Source organism: Thalassophryne amazonica, chromosome 15 (genome assembly GCF_902500255.1).
Source record: "Thalassophryne amazonica chromosome 15, fThaAma1.1, whole genome shotgun sequence".
Taxonomy (NCBI): Eukaryota; Metazoa; Chordata; class Actinopteri; order Batrachoidiformes; family Batrachoididae; genus Thalassophryne; species Thalassophryne amazonica.
The window spans coordinates 93,154,356-93,175,898 of NC_047117.1; the positions used below are offsets into that span (position 1 = coordinate 93,154,356).

The following is a 21,543-nucleotide window of genomic DNA, read 5'->3' on the forward strand; positions in this document are numbered from 1 at the left end:
GATAGAGTATCTCGTCAATAGTTTTACATCCTCATTGAAGACAACTTTGGATGCTGTAGCTCCTCTGAAAAAGAGAGCTTTAAATCAGAAGTGCCTGACTCTGTGGTATAACTCACAAACTCGCAGCTTAAAGCAGATAACCCATAAGTTGGAGAGGAAATGGCATCTCACTAATTTAGAAGATCTTCACGTAGCCTGGAAAAAGAGTCTGTTGCTCTATAAAAAAAGCCCTCCATAAAGCTAGGACATCTTACTACTCATCACTAATTGAAGAAAATAAGAACAACCCCAGGTTTCTTTTCAGCACTGTAGCCAGGCTGACAAAGAGTCAGAGCTCTATTGAGTCAAGTATTCCTTTAACTTTAACTAGTAATGACCAGTGATGCCGGTAACGCGTTACTTAGTAACGCGTTACTCTCATCTGACCACTTTTTTTAGTAACGAGTAATCTAACGCATTAATCTTTCCAAATCAGTAATCAGATTAAAGTTACTTCTCCAAGTCACTGTGTGTTACTATTATTTTTGCATTGTGGGTCGATAGCAGCATTAAACGTGGTCCGTGGGCAGGAAGACTGAATTGCCCACTTTAAGTGAGCTGCGAGCTTTTCATCCACGGTTTTTTGCAGCAGCTCCCGGGCAGCAGCTACGACTTGTCCTCACCTCTTAAAGCAGTGACAACAGCACAAATGCACTGAGCTTTACAAAGACATTTTTATGCTTTTTTTTTTTCTCTGAGCCGCTCCGTATCTGCTGCTAAAAACAGCTGGTCCTCCGCCACGCGTCAGGCACGTCAACGACTAACACTATTTTCCACTCAAATACACCTAAACTCTCTTTCTGAGGACCACATGATGTGAAAACACAATAAAACTTTCTTACGTGTAAATCTGGTCATGTTTCCTGCGTAAATAAATGTTATCCATTCTTTGTGCCCAAACACCAAGGCAGGGGCGAATCCAGATGGAATGGGGGTGTGGGGCAGGGATGTGCCTCCCCGCAACACTCCTAGATTAAAGGTCCAGTTTTGAAGCCATTTTTTTTTTTACTACAACTACTACTACTACTACTTAAAATAATAATTTCAACAAGTAAAATGTTTAGAGAGAATTTAAATGTTAGAAAAAATTTTATAGTTACATTTATAAACAATGTAGGTTAGAAATTTAAAGTTTTACTGTTACAGTGATGTCAACAGTTAAATATGAGGTCAAGAAAGAGGTCTTTATTTTACTTTTTATAAAACAAGTATTTATTTTCATTGAAGTCAAGAAAGCATGACTATAAAGTGAGTTTTGGCAAAACAAGTATTATTGTCATGTTGAGATGGCAGGGGGTTGTTGTCGGCAGCTGGGGAAAGTAACTAAAAAAGTAACTAGTAATCTAACTTAGTTACTTTTCCAACTGAGTAATCAGTAAAGTAACTAAGTTACTTTTTCAAGGAGTAATCAGTAATCAGTAATTGGATTACTTTTTCAAAGTAACTGTGGCAACACTGGTAATGACTTCATGACTTTCTTTGCTAATAAAATTTTAACTATTAGAGAAAAAATTACTCATAACCATCCCAAAAACGTATCGTTATCTTTGGCTGCTTTCAGTGATGCCGGTATTTGGTTAGACTCTTTCTCTCCGATTGTTCTGTCTGAGTTATTTTCATTAGTTACTTCATCCAAACCATCAACATGTTTATTAGACCCCATTCCTACCAGGCTGCTCAAGGAAGCCCTACCATTATTTAATGCTTCGATCTTAAATATGATCAATCTATCTTTATTAGTTGGCTATGTACCACAGGCTTTTAAGGTGGCAGTAATTAAACCATTACTTAAAAAGCATCACTTGACCCAGCTATCTTAGCTAATTATAGGCCAATCTCCAACCTTCCTTTTCTCTCAAAAATTCTTGAAAGGGTAGTTGTAAAACAGCTAACTGATCATCTGCAGAGGAATGGTCTATTTGAAGAGTTTCAGTCAGGTTTTAGAATTCATCATAGTACAGAAACAGCATTAGTGAAGGTTACAAATGATCTTCTTATGGCCTCACACAGTGGACTCATCTCTGTGCTTGTTCTGTTAGACCTCAGTGCTGCTTTTGATACTGTTGACCATAAAATTTTATTACAGAGATTAGAGCATGCCATAGGTATTAAAGGCACTGCGCTGCGGTGGTTTGAATCATATTTATCTAATAGATTACAATTTGTTCATGTAAATGGGGAATCTTCTTCAAAGACTAAGGTTAATTATGGAGTTCCACAAGGTTCTGTGCTAGGACCAATTTTATTCACTTTATACATGCTTCCCTTAGGCAGTATTATTAGACGGCATTGCTTAAATTTTCATTGTTATGCAGATGATACCCAGCTTTATCTATCCAGGAAGCCAGAGGACACACACCAATTAGCTAAACTGCAGGATTGTCTTACAGACATAAAGACATGGATGACCTCTAAATTCCTGCTTTTAAACTCAGATAAAACTGAAGTTATTGTGCTTGGCCCCACAAATCTTAGAAACATGGTGTCTAACCAGATCCTTACTCTGGATGGCATTACCCTGACCTCTAGTAATACTGTGAGAAATCTTGGAGTCATTTTTGATCAGGATATGTCATTCAATGCACATATTAAACAAATGTGTAGGACTGCTTTTTTGCATTTATGTAATATCTCTAAAATTAGAAAGGTCTTGTCTCAGAGTGATGCTGAAAAACTAATTCATGCATTTATTTCCTCTAGGCTGGACTATTGTAATTCATTATTATCAGGTTGTCCTAAAAGTTCCCTGAAAAGCCTTCAGTTAATTCAAAATGCTGCAGCTAGAGTACTAACGGAGACTAGAAGGAGAGAGCATATCTCACCCATATTGGCCTCTCTTCATTGGCTTCCTGTTAATTCTAGAATAGAATTTAAAATTCTTCTTCTTACTTATAAGGTTTTGAATAATCAGGTCCCATCTTATCTTAGGGACCTCATAGTACCATATCACCCCAATAGAGCGCTTCGCTCTCAGACTGCAGGCTTACTTGTAGTTCCTAGGGTTTGTAAGAGTAGAATGGGAGACAGAGCCTTCAGCTTTCAGGCTCCTCTCCTGTGGAACCAGCTCCCAATTCAGATCAGGGAGACAGATACCCTCTCTACTTTTAAGATTAGGCTTAAAACTTTCCTTTTTGCTAAAGCTTATAGTTAGGGCTGGATCAGGTGACCCTGAACCATCCCTTAGTTATGCTGCTATAGACTTAGACTGCTGGGGGGTTCCCATGATGCACTGAGTGTTTCTTTCTCTTTTTGCTCTGGATGCACCACTCTGCATTTAATCATTAGTGATTGATCTCTGCTCCCCTCCACAGCATGTCTTTTTCCTGGTTCTCTCCCTCAGCCCCAACTAGTCCCAGCAGAAGACTGCCCCTCCCTGAGCCTGGTTCTGCTGGAGGTTTCTTCCTGTTAAAAGGGAGTTTTTCCTTCCCACTGTCGCCAAGTGCTTGCTCACAGGGGGTCATTTTGACCGTTGGGGTTTTTACGTAATTATTGTATGGCCTTGCCTTACAATATAAAGCGCCTTGGGGCAACTGTTTGTTGTGATTTGGCGCTATATAAATAAAATTGATTGATTGATTGATTGATAATGCACCGCTGGGCACAGCATGTGCTCACTAAAACCTTAAAAATTAGCGCATTACTTTAAAACTAAAACATATATCTGATATTTTCACTTTATAAAACTTCAGACATGACAGTAATTTTAAATAACTTGTCCAAAACTAGTTTGGTTAAAATTTGAAACATAAGTTAAAATGTATGCCTCTGGATGACTTGGGTGATATTGCCATCTTATCAGTATGGTGTTAAAGGAAATTATTTTTTTGTTTTTTGTTTTTTGTGACCTGTTCTCCTTTATCTGCAGAGGATAGAGCAGTTTCTCCTGGAAGCAGCTCTCTTCTGTTTGCAGAGGGTAGAACTATACATCTGTTAGAAAACTTTTAACAGGTAGGTGCTCAACTGATTTTAATATTTAAAAATGTTTGCCGCCGTTCAGCTTTGTTTATTACGTTATCGGTCTAAAAGTTATCGGACAAAAATTTATCGGAAGATAATTAGTCTGATAATGGTTTTTAAAGTTATCTAAAAATATAATCCGATAATGAAAACATTATCTTCGATAATTGTGTTATCGGATTATCTGAACTGTGCCCACCACCGATGAAAACACATTAATAACAAAAAACATATTTGAATGTGCAAATGCCCAAATGTGCCCGCGCTGGTTTTCATTTGGAACAATTACACAAATAAACTGTTTACCCATGCAGCCACCCATCATGCACCATGCCAGCCTCTAGCCTGTTCCCAACGCAATGCATTTGCACAAGACATATGATTTGAACATTGATGGAATGAAATTGTTTCCTATTAACAAAAACAAGTTAATTATGTGATAGTGCCTTTATAGCAACATGTGTGCGGTCAATAGCTCAGATTACTTTCAGGAAACGGCTCTCTGTCAGGATTTGGATTTTTCCTTTGTGTTTTGCTTGTCTTGCTTTGTTTAGTTATTTTGTTTGATTGGTTTTGTTCTATGTTAGTTCTCTTGCTGGTCTCTTTCCTGCTTGGGTTTTCTCTGTCCCTATCTCTCCTGTCTTTGTCTTGGCACTTCCCTCTGTCTGGTCACACCCTGGTTCTGGTGGTTTCCACACACACCTATTTCTAATCTGCAGCTCATCACTTCAGTGTATTTAAGGTTCAGTGTTTGCACTAGTCCCTCACCAGATCCATGCGCCCTGTGCCTTCGCTTCCAGCTCTGTTCCTGGTGTTTCCTCGTCCTGCTAGCCTCCTTGTGTGTATGACCACCTGCCTGTTAACTCAACCACACCTAAGCCTGATGTTAGTTGTACTGTGGCTCTTGTTGGACTGCCTTGTTGTGTACTGGACCCAGCTTAATGTTTCAGTAAACTGCTTTTACATACAGACCTACTTGTCTGAGTCCTGCATTTGTTTCCAGCCATTTCTGACTACCAAGCCTGATTCTATCCCTGCAAATTGCACTTTACTGTTGGAATGTGATGTACCTGGATGATGACTGTGTTCCACACAGCTGGTGGCTCAGCTCAAGGTTGACTGTCACACTCCTGACCAATCGGATTGCACCATTTGTAAGGTCCTCTAACAACGTTAACGCAGCCACTGTTAGTGCCAGTTTCCTCATCACTGTGCGCGTGCTTTTATATCCACCCATATAACTGCAAACATGTGGGTGTGTTAATTGTTCATCAGTGTGTCTCTGATGTTCCTCATCACTCTGATGACTTCATGTTTTCACACTATTAACGGTTCCCAGCATCACCTCTATGTGTGGGCAGAGGAACAATAGCTGTAGAAACGTGCAGACACCAGTCATGAACTTGGCATGACGCACCGCACATTTCCACGCTCATTTCACTTTTGATATATCTGAACGCTGGCATGGAGACGGACGGACGCCACGTTTTTGTGCGTACGCAGCCTTTGTACATGAGGCACCTGGTCCGGTCCAACTACATGATTCCATTATCATTTAATAGCAGGAATAAATTTGAGGCAGTCCATCACATTCGTATCCTGCTGAGGATCATCTGGAGTCTCAGTTTGTCAGTAGCTTTGTTTAATTTAATAGTAATGAATCTTGTTATTCTCTCAGCGATGAGATGCTTAGAAGGTGCATTCAGGCCATTCGTCATCCTCCGCGATGTGACGGAGCCACACTGTGTTTGCAGCAGCAGCAGCAGTCGGCTCGCGTTCCGCTCTTCTAATCCTGATGAATCTCTTACTGATGCTGTTAAACTCCCTGAGAGACAGAATAAAATGCACAATTATATCAGAGACAGTATGTTGGAAGCAGGCTTTTAGAAGCGGCTGTGAAAGAGGCGTGGCCTGTTCAGGGTGTGGAGGTTTAACTTTGAGTGCTGCATCCTGGCTGCAGGCCTCACCTGAAGTCTTCTGCCCGAAAGCTCGAACCAGAGACGTCGACGCCATCTACCAAGTCATCCAGAGCGCAAGGACGTTTGTCTTCGTATCTGTGACGGACTACCTCCCTCTGGTCAACAGGAGTCAAGGCGGAGCCTCAGTCATGAGGTGCTGAACCCGACACGTCTTCACGTGACCTCTGTGCAGTCTTTAGAGTGCATGCTTCCACCAAGGCCAAAAAACTCTTTTTGCAATGTGATTTCATTTACTTTTGTTTCTTTTCCCCCTTTTTGCAGATCCACCCCCAAAATGTAAGGCTTTCAGTTCCACATTAGGCAAACCAAAGCTCATCCCCAACTTTGACGAAAACCAGTTTATTAGGTTTTCAATCATTTTTTTCAAACAGTTCCTGCAGAAACACAAGTTGTTGGTCACAATTGTGCAATAACGAGTTTTATGTATTTGGGTGATTCTTAGACTACGGGCACTTATTATGTCCTTTGATCATATTGTATGAAAAACAGAAAAAAGGGGAAATTTCACACTTTTATAGTTATCTTTACAATGAAAGTGTGTTAAGAAATTTGTTCTAGTAGTCTATGATGACTTTTTCACCTTTTTTCAGCATCACTATATGCAAATATTGCCGTTTTGTGCTTGTCCCACACCCAGACTTTTGATCTTCAATGATAAAAATGAATGGTAAAGAAATGTTTTTTCTAATGTCTTAAAATATCTCTGAATAAAATATCAGTAAAATAATCAAAACATAATTGGGGTATTCAATGTCATACAACTGTTGTGATTTTTTTTAAACAAAATGTAGTTGTCCCACACTATTGCCATAATTTCCACCACAACACTGTAATGTCCCTAAACAGTTTGTATGAAAGATTGTTTGGGTAGTTTCTATGGAGATAAACAGTGACATCAGAGCACATGTATATAGCGCCAAATCACAACAAACAGTTGCCCCAAGGCGCTTTATATTGTAAGGCAATGGTGTGGTGGAAATTACATTTACAAGGCCAATAGTGCCCGTAGTTAAAGAATCACCCATTTACTTTTGCTTTGTTGAAAAGTCAGTAGAATTTGCAGAAAGTGTTTCAGTGTTTATCCATCTGTGATCACACCAACAGGTACTGGTCTTGTATTGATGACGTAATCAGAGAGGCCGTGGTGGTGCGAGGAGTCCGAGTCCGCCTGCTGATAAGCTTCTGGAAGAACACTCACCCCCTGACCTTTAACTTTGTGACCTCTCTGAAGTCTCTGTGCATGCAGCTGCACAACTGCTCGGTGGAGGTGGTACGTCAGACAACACCGCTCTCAGAAGTACGGCAGATTTTAACACCGCTCTCAGAAATTAGATTACATTATACGAGGGCTGTCAATAAAGTATAGGTCCTTTTTATTTTTTTCAAAAACTATATGGATTTCATTCATATGTTTTTACGTCAGACATGCTTGAACCCTCGTGCGCATGCGTGAGTTTTTCCACGCCTGTCGGTGACGTCATTCGCCTGTGAGCACTCCTTGTGGGAGGAGTCGTCCAGCCCCTCGTCGGAATTCCTTTGTCTGAGAAGCTGCTGAGAGACTGGCGCTTTGTTTGATCAAAATTTTTTTCTAAACCTGTGAGGCACATCGAAGTGGACACGGTTCGAACAATTAAGCTGGTTTTCGGTGAAAATTTTAACGGCTGATGAGAGATTTTGAGGCGATACTGTCGCTTTACGGACTTCCCACGGAGCGAGACGTCGTGCAGCGCTCTCAGGCGCCGTCGTCAGCCTGTTTCAAGCTGAAAACCTCCACATTTCAGGCTCTATTGATCCAGGACGTCGTGAGAAAACAGAGAAGTTTCAGAAGAAGTTGGTTTCAGCATTTTATCCGGATATTCCACTGTTAAAGGAGATTTTTTTAATGAAAGACGTGCGGACGGGTCCGTGCGGACGGGTCCGTGCATCGGGACGCAGCCGGCTCGGTCGGCACAGGAAAAACACCTCCGTGTTGATAACCATTTGTAAAATCCAGGCGGCTTTTGATGGCTTTCAGTGGAGTGAGTATCTGAGAAATTGTTTAATAGCTGGACATGTTCCAACTTGTCCTTAAGGCTTCCAACGGAGGTGCTTTTCCTGTGGCGGAGCTTCACAGTGGCTGCGAGCTGACGCTGCAATCCATCCGCACGTCTTTCATTAAAAAAATCTCCTTTAACAGTGGAATATCCGGATAAAATGCTGAAACCGACTTCTTCTGAAACTTCTCTGTTCTCTCACACGTCCTGGATCAATAGAGCCTGAAATGTGGAGGTTTTCAGCTTGAACAGGCTGACAACGGCGCCTGGGAGCAATGCGCGACGTCCCGCTCCGTGGGAAGTCCTTAAAGCGACAGTATCACCTCAAAATCTCTCATCAGCTGTTAAAATTTTCACAGAAAACCAGCTTAATTTTTTGAACCGTGTCCACTTCGATGTGTCTCACAGGTTTAGAAAAAATTTTGATCAAACAAAGCGCCAGTTTCTCGCCAACTTCTCAGACAAAGGAATTCCGACGAGGGGCTGGACGACTCCTCCCACAAGGAGTGCTCACAGGCGAATGACGTCACCGACAGGCGTGGAAAAACTCACGCATGCGCACGAGGGTTCAAGCATGTCTGACGTAAAAACATATGAATGAAATCCATATAGTTTTTGAAAAAAATAAAAAGGACCGTTACTTTATTGACAGACCTCGTATAGAACTTTATCCCTTGGGAAGACTCCCTCGGGGAAGCTGAGGATGACATATGACAGATTTTAATACTGCTGTCATGGTTACGACAGATTTTTTTTTAACTGTTTCCATTGGATGTTGGAAACTGTCTGCACTGACTCAATCCTGTTTGAACGTTCCAGAGGTTCTTCAGTCACACGGATCAGAAGGATGGCGATCAGTTTGGACTCAACCACAAGTACGTGGTGACTGACAGCGCTGTGTACATCGGTGAGTCACTGCCAGCTTCACATCTCTATTTAAATGTAATTTTGGAAATGTTGCATTTATATACAATCCCAAATCAGAAAATGTTGGGACGATATGGAAAATGGGGGGGGGGAACAACATATTTCCATTTATTTTGACTTCTATTTCCTTGCAGACAAAATGAACACAAGATATTTCATGTTTTTGTGTTTAATTTCATTTCATTCATACATTCCTGTATTTCAAGTCTGCAGCAGATTCAAAAAAAAAAAAAAAAAAGTCAGAACATTGACAATTTACTCGCTTTCCATTGATTCCAACTGACTCTGGTGCTATCTTATTGTGAAGAGACCTATCCAATAGGGCGGCGACACTGGATTACGTTGCAGCAAATCATGAGGCATCTACGTATGTCTGTGGGCGCTAAATTTGATTTAACCATTATTTAACCAGGTAAGTTATTAAGAAAAAAAAATCTTATTTACAATAACGACCTGGTGGATAGAGAAAACACAAAGGTAAATCTCAAATGTGTATCAAACAACACAGACAATAACATATATATAAACATGTAATAGACAACAACATTTTCAGTCATTAAAAAAAAAATTAAACAAAACTAATTACTTCATTTTAGCCAAAGCATGAGCAGCTTTCAGCCAGCAGATTCTTTAAAATACACTTAAAATTTCCTATTGACACAAAGGTGCTCAGTTTTAATGCATTTTGAATCTTGTTCCAGTCTTTTGCTGTAAGTAAATGATAGTTCTCCATATTTTGATTTGATTTTAGGTACATTGAGCAAGATGAGTTGGGCTGAGCGTGCACTATATGGAGTTACAGAAACTTGCACTAAATTACTAAGATAAGGTGGACATTGACCTAATAGACATTTATAAATAAACACATACCGGTGGAACTTCCTTCAGTTTTGTAAAGATGACCAGTTAACAGTAGAATACAGATTACAATGGTGTGTACGAAAAGAGGCATTAGTTATAAAACATAGGGCAGAGCGGTACAGAACATTAAGCTTATGCAAAGAAGACTTAGGAGCTAGTCTGTATGTTATGTTGCCATAGTCAAATATAGGTATGAATGTCATAACGACCAATATTTTCCAAGCAGAGGAGGTGAAAGATGAATGCATGCGATAAAGAAAGGCAAGTTTAGACTTGATTTTTGATTGTAATCGATCAATGTGTTACGAAAATGAGAGACAGATACCCAGGTATTTGTATTCAGAAACTTGCTCAATCATAGTGCCATTTAGTGTAGTAATATTTGGAAGAGTCAATGATTTTAAAATACTTTTCCTTCCAAACCACATGATTTTTGTTTTATTTGCATTCAGCTCAAGTTTCAAAGAAGACAAAGCCTGTAGGATTGTGTTGAAGCTTTGCTGAAGTGAAACTGCTACTGCCTCTGGGGATGGGCCGGACATATACAGGATAATGTCATCTGCATAGAGGTGAATGGATGAGCCAAGAGTTACTCTGGATAATTGATTTATATAAACGGAAAATAGGGTAGGCCCTAGGATTGACACTTGAGGCACACCTCGGGTGACAGGGAGAGGAAATGTGATGACTAGGCCAGATTTTAATTACTGTTTTTGTCCTGAAAGATAGCTTCTGAACCAGCCAAGTGAATTATCATCTATACCAATGTCAGTTTGTCTAAGAGAATAGAATGATCAACTATATCAAATGCTTTGGCCAAATCTATAAAATTACTGCACAGTACATTTTGTTATCTAAGGCAGAGGTTATATCATTTAAGACTTTGACAGTTGCCGTAATACACCCATGATCCGGTCTAAAGCCAGATTGAGTGGCACTGAGAATATTATTTTGGAGAAAAAAAATCTCTGAGTTGTTTATTTACAATTGATAACAGTTTGGATCGGATTGATCTTCACCTTTAAAAACAGGGTGTACAACTGCTGTTTTTCAGGCTAATGCTATTTCAGCTGTTTCAAAAGACAAATTTATTCTGTCCTTTATTGGTGAGGCTATAATATGTGCTGCAGACCTGATGAAGAAAGGGTCCATCTCATCAGATCCAGACAGCTTTTTAGGGCCAAGGCTTAGCAATTCTTTTAATACTGTTTGTTCTGAGACTGGTTGCAGACTAAAAGTGCGTATGATGGAGATAAAGGTTGATTCCGACTGTGTAGTTCTGCGATGAGGATTGAAAGTATTTGCAGATTCATAAATGAAGCAGGATTTTATGAAATGTTCATTGAAAATATTAATCATTCGTTCTTTGTTTGCAATTATGACATCATCTACTTTGATTGATAGAGACAACTGAGCTGAGGGCTTGTTTTCACCGTGTCACCGTTTTCCAAAAGTTTTTCGGATTGGATCCAAACATAGAGAATTTATTTTTAAAATATCAATTTTGCATTTCTGACGGCTTGTGTGGTTTTATTTTTTATTTGTCTGAAAGTTTGCCAATCTGCACATAATTTAGACTGTCTAGCCTTCCGCCATGCAGCGTTCTTTTGTTGCACTAATATTGTGAGCTCATTTTGAAACCAAGGACTATTGCGGTTTTTAATTCTGATTTTCTTGATAGGTGCATGTTTGTTAATAATTGAATTAAACAAGTCATAAAACATGGTGGTCCATGTTTCTGTTATGTGTCGGACGCAGCTCGGAGAACCGACCAGCGTTTGAAGGACCCAGTATAAAATAAGCAGAGCACGGTACAAAGGCTAACTGAATTTAATACATAACAGTGATACATAAAAAACAAAATGCGGTCTGGCGTGGTGCGCTCCCAGCAGCGCTAACGGTCCGGAGCCAGAAGCTGTTCGGACTCAAGGACCCCGCCGACACCCCCCAGGTGGCCGCAACAAACCGAGTCTGTGAAAGAAGGAACCATTATGTGAGTCCACACTCTACACACAGAGAGAACACTTAAAGGTGTACAAACAGCAAACACTTCCTGGCTTGATTACTAATCACCTTCTCAACCTGCAGGCATGGAACATCCAGTTCACAAAACTCCACTGCAGTGGAAGTCGATACATGACTAACATACAGCTCAATATAAAAAGGTGTGAGGGACACCACATTTACTGACTGTATAAATGTTAGTCACAAAATCTAACGTACCTCAGGAAGTGTGCTGACGAGCGTGAGACCTCACCCCCTCCTCTTTCACAGACCGTGCATCAAACCTGGACGTTCTCTGCATCCACTGATGATGAGATGGCTCCCGAGACGACGATCTCACCCGTCTGGTCAGAAGGTCGAGTCTCTGGCAAATACACACTGTATACTCCAGTCTTAAATGCCACCATGTTCCAATCCATGCAGATGCACCACAGCTGTGAGTCCTGATGAGCCACAGGTGATCAGCCTCAGGTGATCAGGGTGAGGTCCTGATAAACTCAGCAACACAGCCACTCAGTCCCAAATGCAAGCCACCTGGAAGGAAAAACAAAAGACAGAAACAAAAAGGCAGCCAGGCCCCCCAGCCATACAACAGTTTCAGCTTCATTGACTGTGGGTATTAAGCTTACTTTAGATCCACTTTTGACAGATCATGAAGGAAGGCTTGACTATTAAAGTTTTTTAACAATCTTTTTTGACAAATGCGAGCTGATTGTTTTATAGTACAGTTTGACCGAACACATACTGTCCAACAGTGGTCACTAACATCACTGCAGAATACTCCAGACTGGTACATATGGGGGGTGGTTGTTAGGATAATATCGGTAAGTGTTGCCCTTTGGGGATTCTTTGGATCATATCTTGTTGGGTGATCAAATATTTGGTTTAGATTTAAGGAATCAAATTGTAAAAGTACTTTTTCAGGTACATTTAACATATTCCAATTTAAGTTACCTAATAAGACTAGTTCAGATCTTGTAAAGGGGGTTAATTCAGTACTTAACAATTCTAAAGTACTAGCTGGGGCTGATGGTGGGCGGTAACATCCAGCCACTGACAATGCGGAATTGTTTGACAAGTTAATCTTTAAGATTAACAAATTAAACTGCTTAGGGAGTGACTTTGAGAGTGCAATAGTGCAACAATAATGTTCTTTAACATAGATAGCTACCCCCCTCCCCCCACCCCACCCTTGGAAGATTTATCTTGCCTATATAAGTTGTAGCCAGGTATGTATAGCTCAGAGTAAGGTGTTAAATTTCTTAACCATGTCTCAGTAAGGACTAAAACCTCAGGATCTGTACAGTAAACCCAGGTTTTCATTTGGTCAATTTTCGGCAAGAGACTCCTTATATTTACATGCAAGAAACCAAATTTGAATATGACAAACCAGCCTGTTCTGAAACAGGACCATTTCCTGAAATTATGAGCAAAAGAAGAACAAGCAATCATGTGGGACTATCCATTGGATGGTTTTGCTTTTTTGACACTGACTTTTTTACTTTTGTTGGAAGGGATATTATATTCCTGCAGTATTTTAGAAAGATAGTTGAGAGAAAAGATGGTCTCATAGTGAGAGGGTATAATAGTAAACAATAAACATTTGTTGTAAAAAGAGAGACCGTGTCTTTTTGTACTCCTAGAGGCCATATAGAACAACTAGTCCTAGAGCTAGAAAGGCAATATGGTTCACACTGTTTTTGGATGGTCCTAAAGTGAGCATGTACACATAGACTAGTACAGTGGTCCCTCGTTTATCGCCGGAGTTCTGTTCTAAAAATAACCTGCAATAGGTGAAATCCGCGAAGTAGTCATTATTTTTTTACAATTATTATAGATGTTTTAAGGCTGTAAAACCCCTCAATACACACTTTATACACTTTTCTCAAAGAGGCATTAACATTTTCTCACTTTCAAACCTTCAAAAATAAGTCCAGTATTATAGAATGAAACCAAAGATCAAAACTTGTTTTCAGGCCTAAACATTTGTTTGAGAAATAAAAATAGAACATTTTCCTATAAATAATTATGATGGCTTTTAGAACTAACAAATTTAATTTTAATGATCAACCTACGAGGCTGGACACATAAGAAATGATTAATGGTGACTGACCAGTATTTCACAGTTCCTCTGACTGTGCCACTTCATCCTGGCGCCGCTCCCCTGTAGCGTCTTTTTCCACTGAGTGACACCTCGGTGCAGATGTCTTCTTCCGAGTGAAGAACACAGTTATGGGTAGTTGTTGGCGCTCTTTTTTTCTTCTGGGCGAGAAGATTCTTATAAACAAATCTGGCAAGCTGACCACATTCTGTACTGTACAGGAGACACGGCACGGAGGAGACTGATTGACAATGGTGTACAGTCCCTTAGCCAATCAGGACGCAGAACACAATGCGTGTGCTCTCCCTTAGCCAATCTCGGTGATGCCGACCAGTGCCGTGACTGGCCCACCTGATGAGAACGAGGACACAATCACTGTAAAAAAAAAAAAAAAAGCATGCAAAATTGCACTAAAAAATCCATGAAACTGCGAGGCCGCGAAAGGTGAACCGCGTTATAGCGAGGGACCACTGTAATAAGAATAAATACCAGGAAGACATCTTCCCTGAGCTAATCATTTCAAAAGGGTTAAAATGTGATGTAATTTCTCTACTTCCGGGGACAGAAACACAGCATTTTCTTATCCTGACAATTGGCCCAGTTATGAGTTGGTTTGGACACTGGCCTCCATTTTGGAGTGAGAATTCCCTCTCCTAAACGACCAATAGGAGAGCAGCACTTGCACCACATCAACATGAGGCTGACGTATGGGCTGACATCAGCTTCTCAGCCACCAACCAATCACAGGCTAGGAGAGAGGGGCTGTATCTGGGTCAATTCAGGGTCAGTTGTTGGACTAGGCATTTTCTCTGAGATTTTGGGCAAATTACATGTAAACAAAGTGAAAATACAAAGAAAAAGTGATGATGTGGTGGAAAGTGGACATGTGTTGCTGTTTCTTTATGACCTGGATCTCAAACGTGTCGAGGCAGTTGTACAGGCGAGAGAACAGAGCTACTCTGGTTGGCTGTCAGTGTTGCCACAGTTACTTTGAAAAAGTAATCCAATTACTGATTACTCAATTGTAAAAGTAACTAAGTTAGATTACTAGTTACTTTTTTAGTTACTTTCCCCAGCTGCCGACAACAACCCTCTGCCACCTCAACATGACAATGATACCTGTTTTGCCAAAACTCACTTTATAGTCACCCTTTCTTGACTACAATGAAAATACTTGTTTTATAAAAAGTAAAATAATCTTTCTTGACCTCATATTTAACTGTTGACAGCACTAACAGTAAAACTTGCAATTTCTAACCTACATTGTTTATAAATGTAACTATTAAATTCTAACATTTAAATTCTCTCTAAACATTTTACTTGTCAAAATTATTATAAGTAGTACTAGTGGTTGTAGAAAAAAAAAAAAAAGGCTTCAAAACTGGACCTTTAATCTAGAGGTGTTGTGGGGGGGCACATCCCTGCCCCACGCCCCCATTCCATCTGGATTTGTCCCTGCTTTGGCATTTGAGCACAAAGAATGGACAACAAAACATGACCAGATTTACAGGTAAAAGTTTTATTGCGTTTTCACATCATGTGGTCCTCAGAAAGAGAGTTTAGGTACATTTGAGTGGAAAATAGTGTTAGTTGTTGACGCGTCGCGGAGGATCAGCTGTTTTTAATGAGCAGATACGGAGCGGCTCAGCTCAGAATTGTAAATAAAGGAGAAAAAAGTATAAAAATGTCTGTAAAGCTCAGTGCAGGTGTGCTGTTGTCACCGCGCTTTAAGAGGTGAGGACGAGTCGTAGCTGCTGCAGAAAACCGCTGATGAAAAGCTCACTGTTGTGAAAAGTGTAATGACACGGACCCACAACAGGGGGCGTAAATGAACGGTCAATGGAAATAAAAAGTAACACTTTTAATGTTGTGAAATGTGCACAACGGATACAGATACAATTCAATACTACTGTCAGTTATACAGTTGGTGTCGTGTGGGCAGGCTCGAGGATAGGAGACGCCTGTCCAGATAGGAGTCGGGACCCACACGATTTCCACCGCCAATGGATCTGGAACACACCGGAGCCGCCAAGTCCCGAGTCACCAGGTGGCCACCGTCTCCAGCTGTCAGATCGGGTACTGCTGGCAGGAAGCAGAAACAGTCAAGAGTGGGTGTGTGAGCACACACCCAGTAAACAGTCAGCAGAGTTCTTCTGATAAAGGGGAGAAAACACCTCCACCTCCTGTTTCTTAACTCAGAGTTCGTGCAGAATCCAATGTCACACTAATTAATGCAGGACTGAGGAGCAGGAACGCCAACTCCTCTCGACTTCCACAAACTCAGCCTCAAGCTGCGAGTGTACAAAGGATACGTCTACAAACTCAGAATCACAGATTAACAGCTTTCCGAGCTTAGAAGCAAAATACGTTGCAACAGTAAGCTTAGCTGATCAAACATGTGCACAAGACACCAAAACGGCTGAGTTTTACCTGAATACTTCAGACGATTTCTCGGCAGGGGTGTGGTGTCTTCTCCAGGCTTTTATGGATGGCATGATGAGGTGATGAGTGACAGCTGTCAGGGTTCCTGAAGCTCCTGGCGGCGAACTGCGCCCTCTGGTGCCTGAAGCCCGTCTACAGGCAGGGCGCCCTCTGGTGTTGGCCAGCAGTACCTCCTCTTTGGGCGTCCACAGCTCGCTTAAAGTGGGCAGTTCAGTCGAACCCCGACCTCCTGCCCATGGACCAAGTTTAATGCTGCTATCGACCCACAATGCAAAAATAATAGTAACGCACAGTGACATGGAGAAGTAACTTTAATCTGATTACTGATTTGGAAAGATTAACGCGTTAGATTACTCGTTACTTAAAAAAAGTGGTTAGATTAGAGTAACGCATTACCGGCATCACTGTTGGCTGTGTAGGCTCACACTTACCGACACGACGTCTCACATGTGCCTCGTTTTCCTTCTCCACTGGGAACTGAAAAAAAATGCACTTTTCCCGACTGCTTCAGTGATTGCAGCTGAAAATGAAACGGTCCACCAGAGCAGCTGTCCCCCATAAGTGGTCAAATCCTGCGAGATCATGCAGTGTTCAAAATAAGAGTGTGGTGCCCACTTCAAGACACAACGGGTAGCTGATGGAAATGATATATTTTTAAAACATCGGACACACTTTTATTGATTTATAAATATTAGTCGTGCACCAGCTTTTATTTCTACATAAAGTTTCATATACAGTCTGTGAAAGGCCACGTTTGCTGACAGAGACAATGTTTGCATCTGCTGAGGCTGAGATCAGGCCGCTGCTCTCTCATTTGTTCTGTGTGCACAGGGAACCACAACTGGGTCGGCACCGACTTTTCCTTCAGCGCTGGAGTCGGTCTGGTGCTGCAGATGAAACCGAACCCCAAAGACAGAAGCCTGAGCATCCTGGAGCACATCAGGGCTGCTTTTGAAAGAGACTGGAGCTCAACGTATGCCACGAGCTCGCCAAGGAGGAGAGGTCAAGAGGTCAAACTGAAGAAACCTCATCAAATGAAGTTTTTACAAGGTCAGAGTGGCTCATCGCCGCCAGCAGGTGGTGCTCTTAACAAACCTGTCCTCAGTAACAAACCGTAACTGATCGGCCTGACAGTTACAGTCATACCTGCAGCGTGCACCTCATAAATATTGAAATATTCAAATGGAATATTTAAATCAGTACAGATTAAAATTAGTGTAGCATTGAAGATTATAACGTTATAGTGCCTCAAAACGTTTAACGGAATATGAAATGTTTTATTGAACTGTGTCCCTCTCTCTCTCTGTGTGTGTGTCAGAGGTGGGACGAAGTCACTGTCAAGTCACTCTCAAGTCATCAATCTGCAAGTCCCAAGTCATAATGACCACCAATTGTTTGCAAGCTAACTTGAGACTTGACTTGGGACTTGGGACAGTAAGCTGACTGTCAGCATGTTGAAATGCTCATGTGATCGTATGTTGTCAAAACGTTATTACAGTATTTTGGTTTCATGTGTTTCTGCTCTCCAAAAAATGAACGAGGTGATTTGTTATCAGTTTGTTTAAAATTCACATCTTTGTTCAAATAAAATGACTTTTTTTCTAATTCATTTGATAAATTTAATATTTATTGCTTTTGACTATCTGACTACAATTTATGTGCAGCTTGTTGACAAAATAAATGTAATTAAAATCAGCGTTTGTTTCCGTTTGTGGAACCACTTTTATGACATCACAGACATGTCTCCAGACCACGCCCCTGTGGCTTGGGCCGAGAGGCTGCAGGGATTTTTTTTTTTTTTTTTTTTTTCCCACCAGGTGATTTCACTGACTAACTGATTCCATCTGCTCAAAGTGATGTTAGTCAGTGAAATCGGCTGTTGGGTGGCTGCAAAGAAAACCTGCACCCTCTCGGTCCTTTGTGGAGTCAGTCAAAGACCTCTGTAATAATGGTTTGCTTTTATAGTTCATATGTTGCCAAAAATCATTGGGGAAGTGTCTTTGAAAAGTTTATATTTATATGAACATGTGTGTTTGGAGAATATTAGTTTACTGAAGTACAAAAGTGTGAAAGTTTGGATATTAACAGCATCAGTTCTTTTTTTTAATGAATGCTTGAATGAATATATTTATTCAGGATGTGCACACAAATAGGAAATAACACAAGGTGGCGCTGTAGTAACATCTTTACATGACTTTGGCTGGAAAATTGGATGTGTGTATTCAGACGATCCTGATTAGAACAAACGTGTGTGTGTGTGTGTGTGTGTGTGTGTGTGTGTGTGTGTGTGTGTGTGTGTGTGTGTGTGTGTGTGTGTGTGTGTGTGTGTGTGTGTTAATACAGTTAACAACATTTGTAGTTGCTGGATTTATTTATGTGTATTTTGTTGCTGTTTTTTTTGTTTGTTTTGTTTGTTTTTTGGGGGTTTTTTTGTTTGGTTTTTTGCTTGTTCACGCTGGTTTTTTTCACAGACGTGGTTGCTTGTTCCTGCTGTGGGATCTGGCAACATGAGTCTGGATGTGTGTAATCAGACTGTGTGTGTGTGTGTGTGTGTGTGTGTGTGTGTGTGTGTGTGTGTGTGTGTGTGTGGTTGTATTAATAACAGAGGATTTATTTATGTGTATTTTGTTGCTGTTCGTTTTTTTTTTTTTTTGCTTGTTCGCGCTCGTTGTTTCACAGACGTGGTTGCTTGTTCCTGCTGTGGGATCTGGCAACATCAGTCTGGATGTGTGTAATCAGACTGTGTGTGTGTGTGTGTGTGTGTGTGTGTGTGTGTGTGTGTGTGTGTGTGTGTGTGTGTGTGTTTGTTTGTTTTTTTTTGCTTGTTCGCGCTGGTTGTTTCACAGACGTGGTTGCTTGTTTCTGCTGTGGGATCTGGCAACATCAGTCTGCCATCAGAGGCGCGCGCGTTGTGTGCGCGCGGAGCTGTCGGTACGTTTTGGAGCGTTAATGAATATTTGAGTCACAATATTTGAGGACAAAAGTGAAACCAGAGAAGAGTGAGTCCGGATCCCCGCAGAATGGACAGCGGACTTTCTGAGTCCGGTCCGGATCAGTTTATGCTGAGTCCGCTCGTCACTTGGGTCAGGTTTTAAAAATTAATGAATTCATGTCCCTGAACGTCGGGGACATTTATTAAACAGTCCTGTGTTGTCTTCCAGGTGAGGACGTTCGTTCAGAATGAGGGCGGGACCGATTTGGACTTTTCAGAACTGCTGGACGGAGTGTTTCTAAGTGACGTCATGACCCAAATGTAAGTCGGTGCTTCGTTTTTAAATCGATCATTTTACAGATGAAATCATCAGATGAAGTTCCAGCTGGTGGCATTTCGGGGTTTGATTGTTTGTTGTTTTTTCCTTAAGTTGTTATTTTTAAAGCTGCTTCAGTAGAAACTCAGTTTGATGATGAATGAGTTCATGATCAGAGATCTCTGGAAAATGACTTTAAAATCAACTGATCTATAAGCAAATAATAAAAAAAAAAATCCCACAGTTCAGTGTGTGTGTGTGTGTGTGTGTGTGTGTGAGAGAGAGAGAGAGAGAGAGAGAGAGAGAGAGAGAGAGAGAGAGAGAGAGAGACCTTGATTGATTGACCCCAATTTGTCAGATCTTGGATGTGGATGCATGAACCAAATCTGAAACCAGATTTGATGTGTTCACACGACTCAGACTGAATCAGAACTGATTCATCTCAGTGTTCTCAGATCAATCACCGAGATACCAGTCAGGTTTCAGACCACATTTCCAAGCAGTCTCCCCTCCCCCCCTCAAAGTTTGGGCCTGTCCTGTGATGTGTGTCCCAAATGGGGCCCACGTCCCTCACTTTAGGAACCACTGGTCTACACTGACCAGAAATGCCAAACAACAACAGACATCAGATTCTGACAAGACACTGCTTAAGAGATTATGATTTGAGTACCTTATGTTCTGAGGGAATTACAGTCACCATAGCAACCACACACTGACTCTCCTTTGACACGTCCTTCCACTAATCAGGATTATTGCTTGATTTATTGATTTGTCACCTCTATTTAATGACTGTTTTCTGTCAAATGATGAAGTCTTCACATTTATTTACATTCTTTACCCTCTTGATAAGGTATTATTGATCAGTTTGAATAAAGTGAATTAATAACATTGTTATTAATTTTCTGATGTGCGCAGCAAAAGTGAAGGAAAAGGCATTTAGTGAGCTGTACAAGACGTTTTAGCGTAAGGAAAGAGAAAAGAACTTGTATCGATTGGCCAGACGAAGATGTTATGTGTCGACGCGGGTTGAGGAGCAGACCTGCATCTGACCTGAACCCAGCGCTAAAATAACCAGAAAGCGGGTTCCAATAACAAAACAATTTATTTTCCCCCTTTTGTGCAATAACTCGGTGTACAAACATAAACGCGTCTGTCTGGCGGAGTGAAGGACGGCGCGCTCTCCAGCGCCCAAAGGGATTGAAGCCCGGCGCCTCTGGACTCACGTTCACCGCCAAACACCCCCCCAGGTGGACACGACAAACCGACTCTGTGAAGGATAGAAAAGGTGAGGTAAGTCAGCAGCTACAACTAATATCCTTCAAAGGCACACACTATCAGCAACACATTCAGGTCTGAACTTAAGCTTTATGTAAATGAGCAGCTTCTCACAACAGGTGGAGGACCATCTGTCCGCATGCCACGGCCGTGAGAAGCGAGCTGCACAACTCTCATCAATATTCACATATACTGTGTAACAAAATACCAAATTACTGTTAACAATTATTCAGACAATCAAATCACCTCTGATGTGTGCTGACAGCATGTGTCCCTCACCCGTCCTCCTTCACAGGCACGAGTGTCAAAACCCAGGGCGCGGTCCTCAGCGTCTCACAAACGAACATCACAAGGTCGAGTTCCCGGCAATTCTGCTCGACTCACACATGGCTTAAATGCAGAACGCCATCTCATTATCTGCTTCAGCTGAAAGTCTTTAAGGTTGCACGTGAGCATCATCCACAGGTGCTGCATATCACGTTGATGAGGGTGAAGGACTCTTCTGCCAGCACCTTCTCCACAGACAATAAATCAGTTTACATACCACCTGGAGAGCAAAGAAAAGAAAAGAACACCCAAAATGTCCAGCCAAACCCCCCCAACACACAACAGTACCCCCCCTTTTAACGGGGAAGCATCCCGGCGACCGAACAGACCAGGTCCAAGAACAGCACCTC

At 41.3% G+C, this 21,543-nt stretch overlaps 2 protein-coding genes across 2 annotated transcripts in view; both read left to right on the forward strand.

Moving 5' to 3' along the window:
• The window catches only part of LOC117526682 (inactive phospholipase D5-like), a 37,086-nt gene extending 19,625 nt beyond the window's left edge, over window positions 1–17,461 (forward strand). The window contains 4 exon segments of the mRNA XM_034188734.1: window positions 5,957–6,108; window positions 7,080–7,245; window positions 8,828–8,915; window positions 17,175–17,461. Of these exon segments, the coding sequence (XP_034044625.1) occupies window positions 5,957–6,108; window positions 7,080–7,245; window positions 8,828–8,915; window positions 17,175–17,461 (693 nt within the window).
• A 1,789-nt stretch (window positions 17,462–19,250) lies between these two features.
• Window positions 19,251–21,543, forward strand: part of ccdc88aa (coiled-coil domain containing 88Aa) — an 82,401-nt gene continuing 80,108 nt past the window's right edge. Inside the window, 2 exon segments of the mRNA XM_034188449.1 lie at window positions 19,251–19,426; window positions 19,505–19,596. Coding sequence (XP_034044340.1) covers window positions 19,364–19,426; window positions 19,505–19,596 — 155 coding nt within the window. The 5' untranslated portion in view covers window positions 19,251–19,363.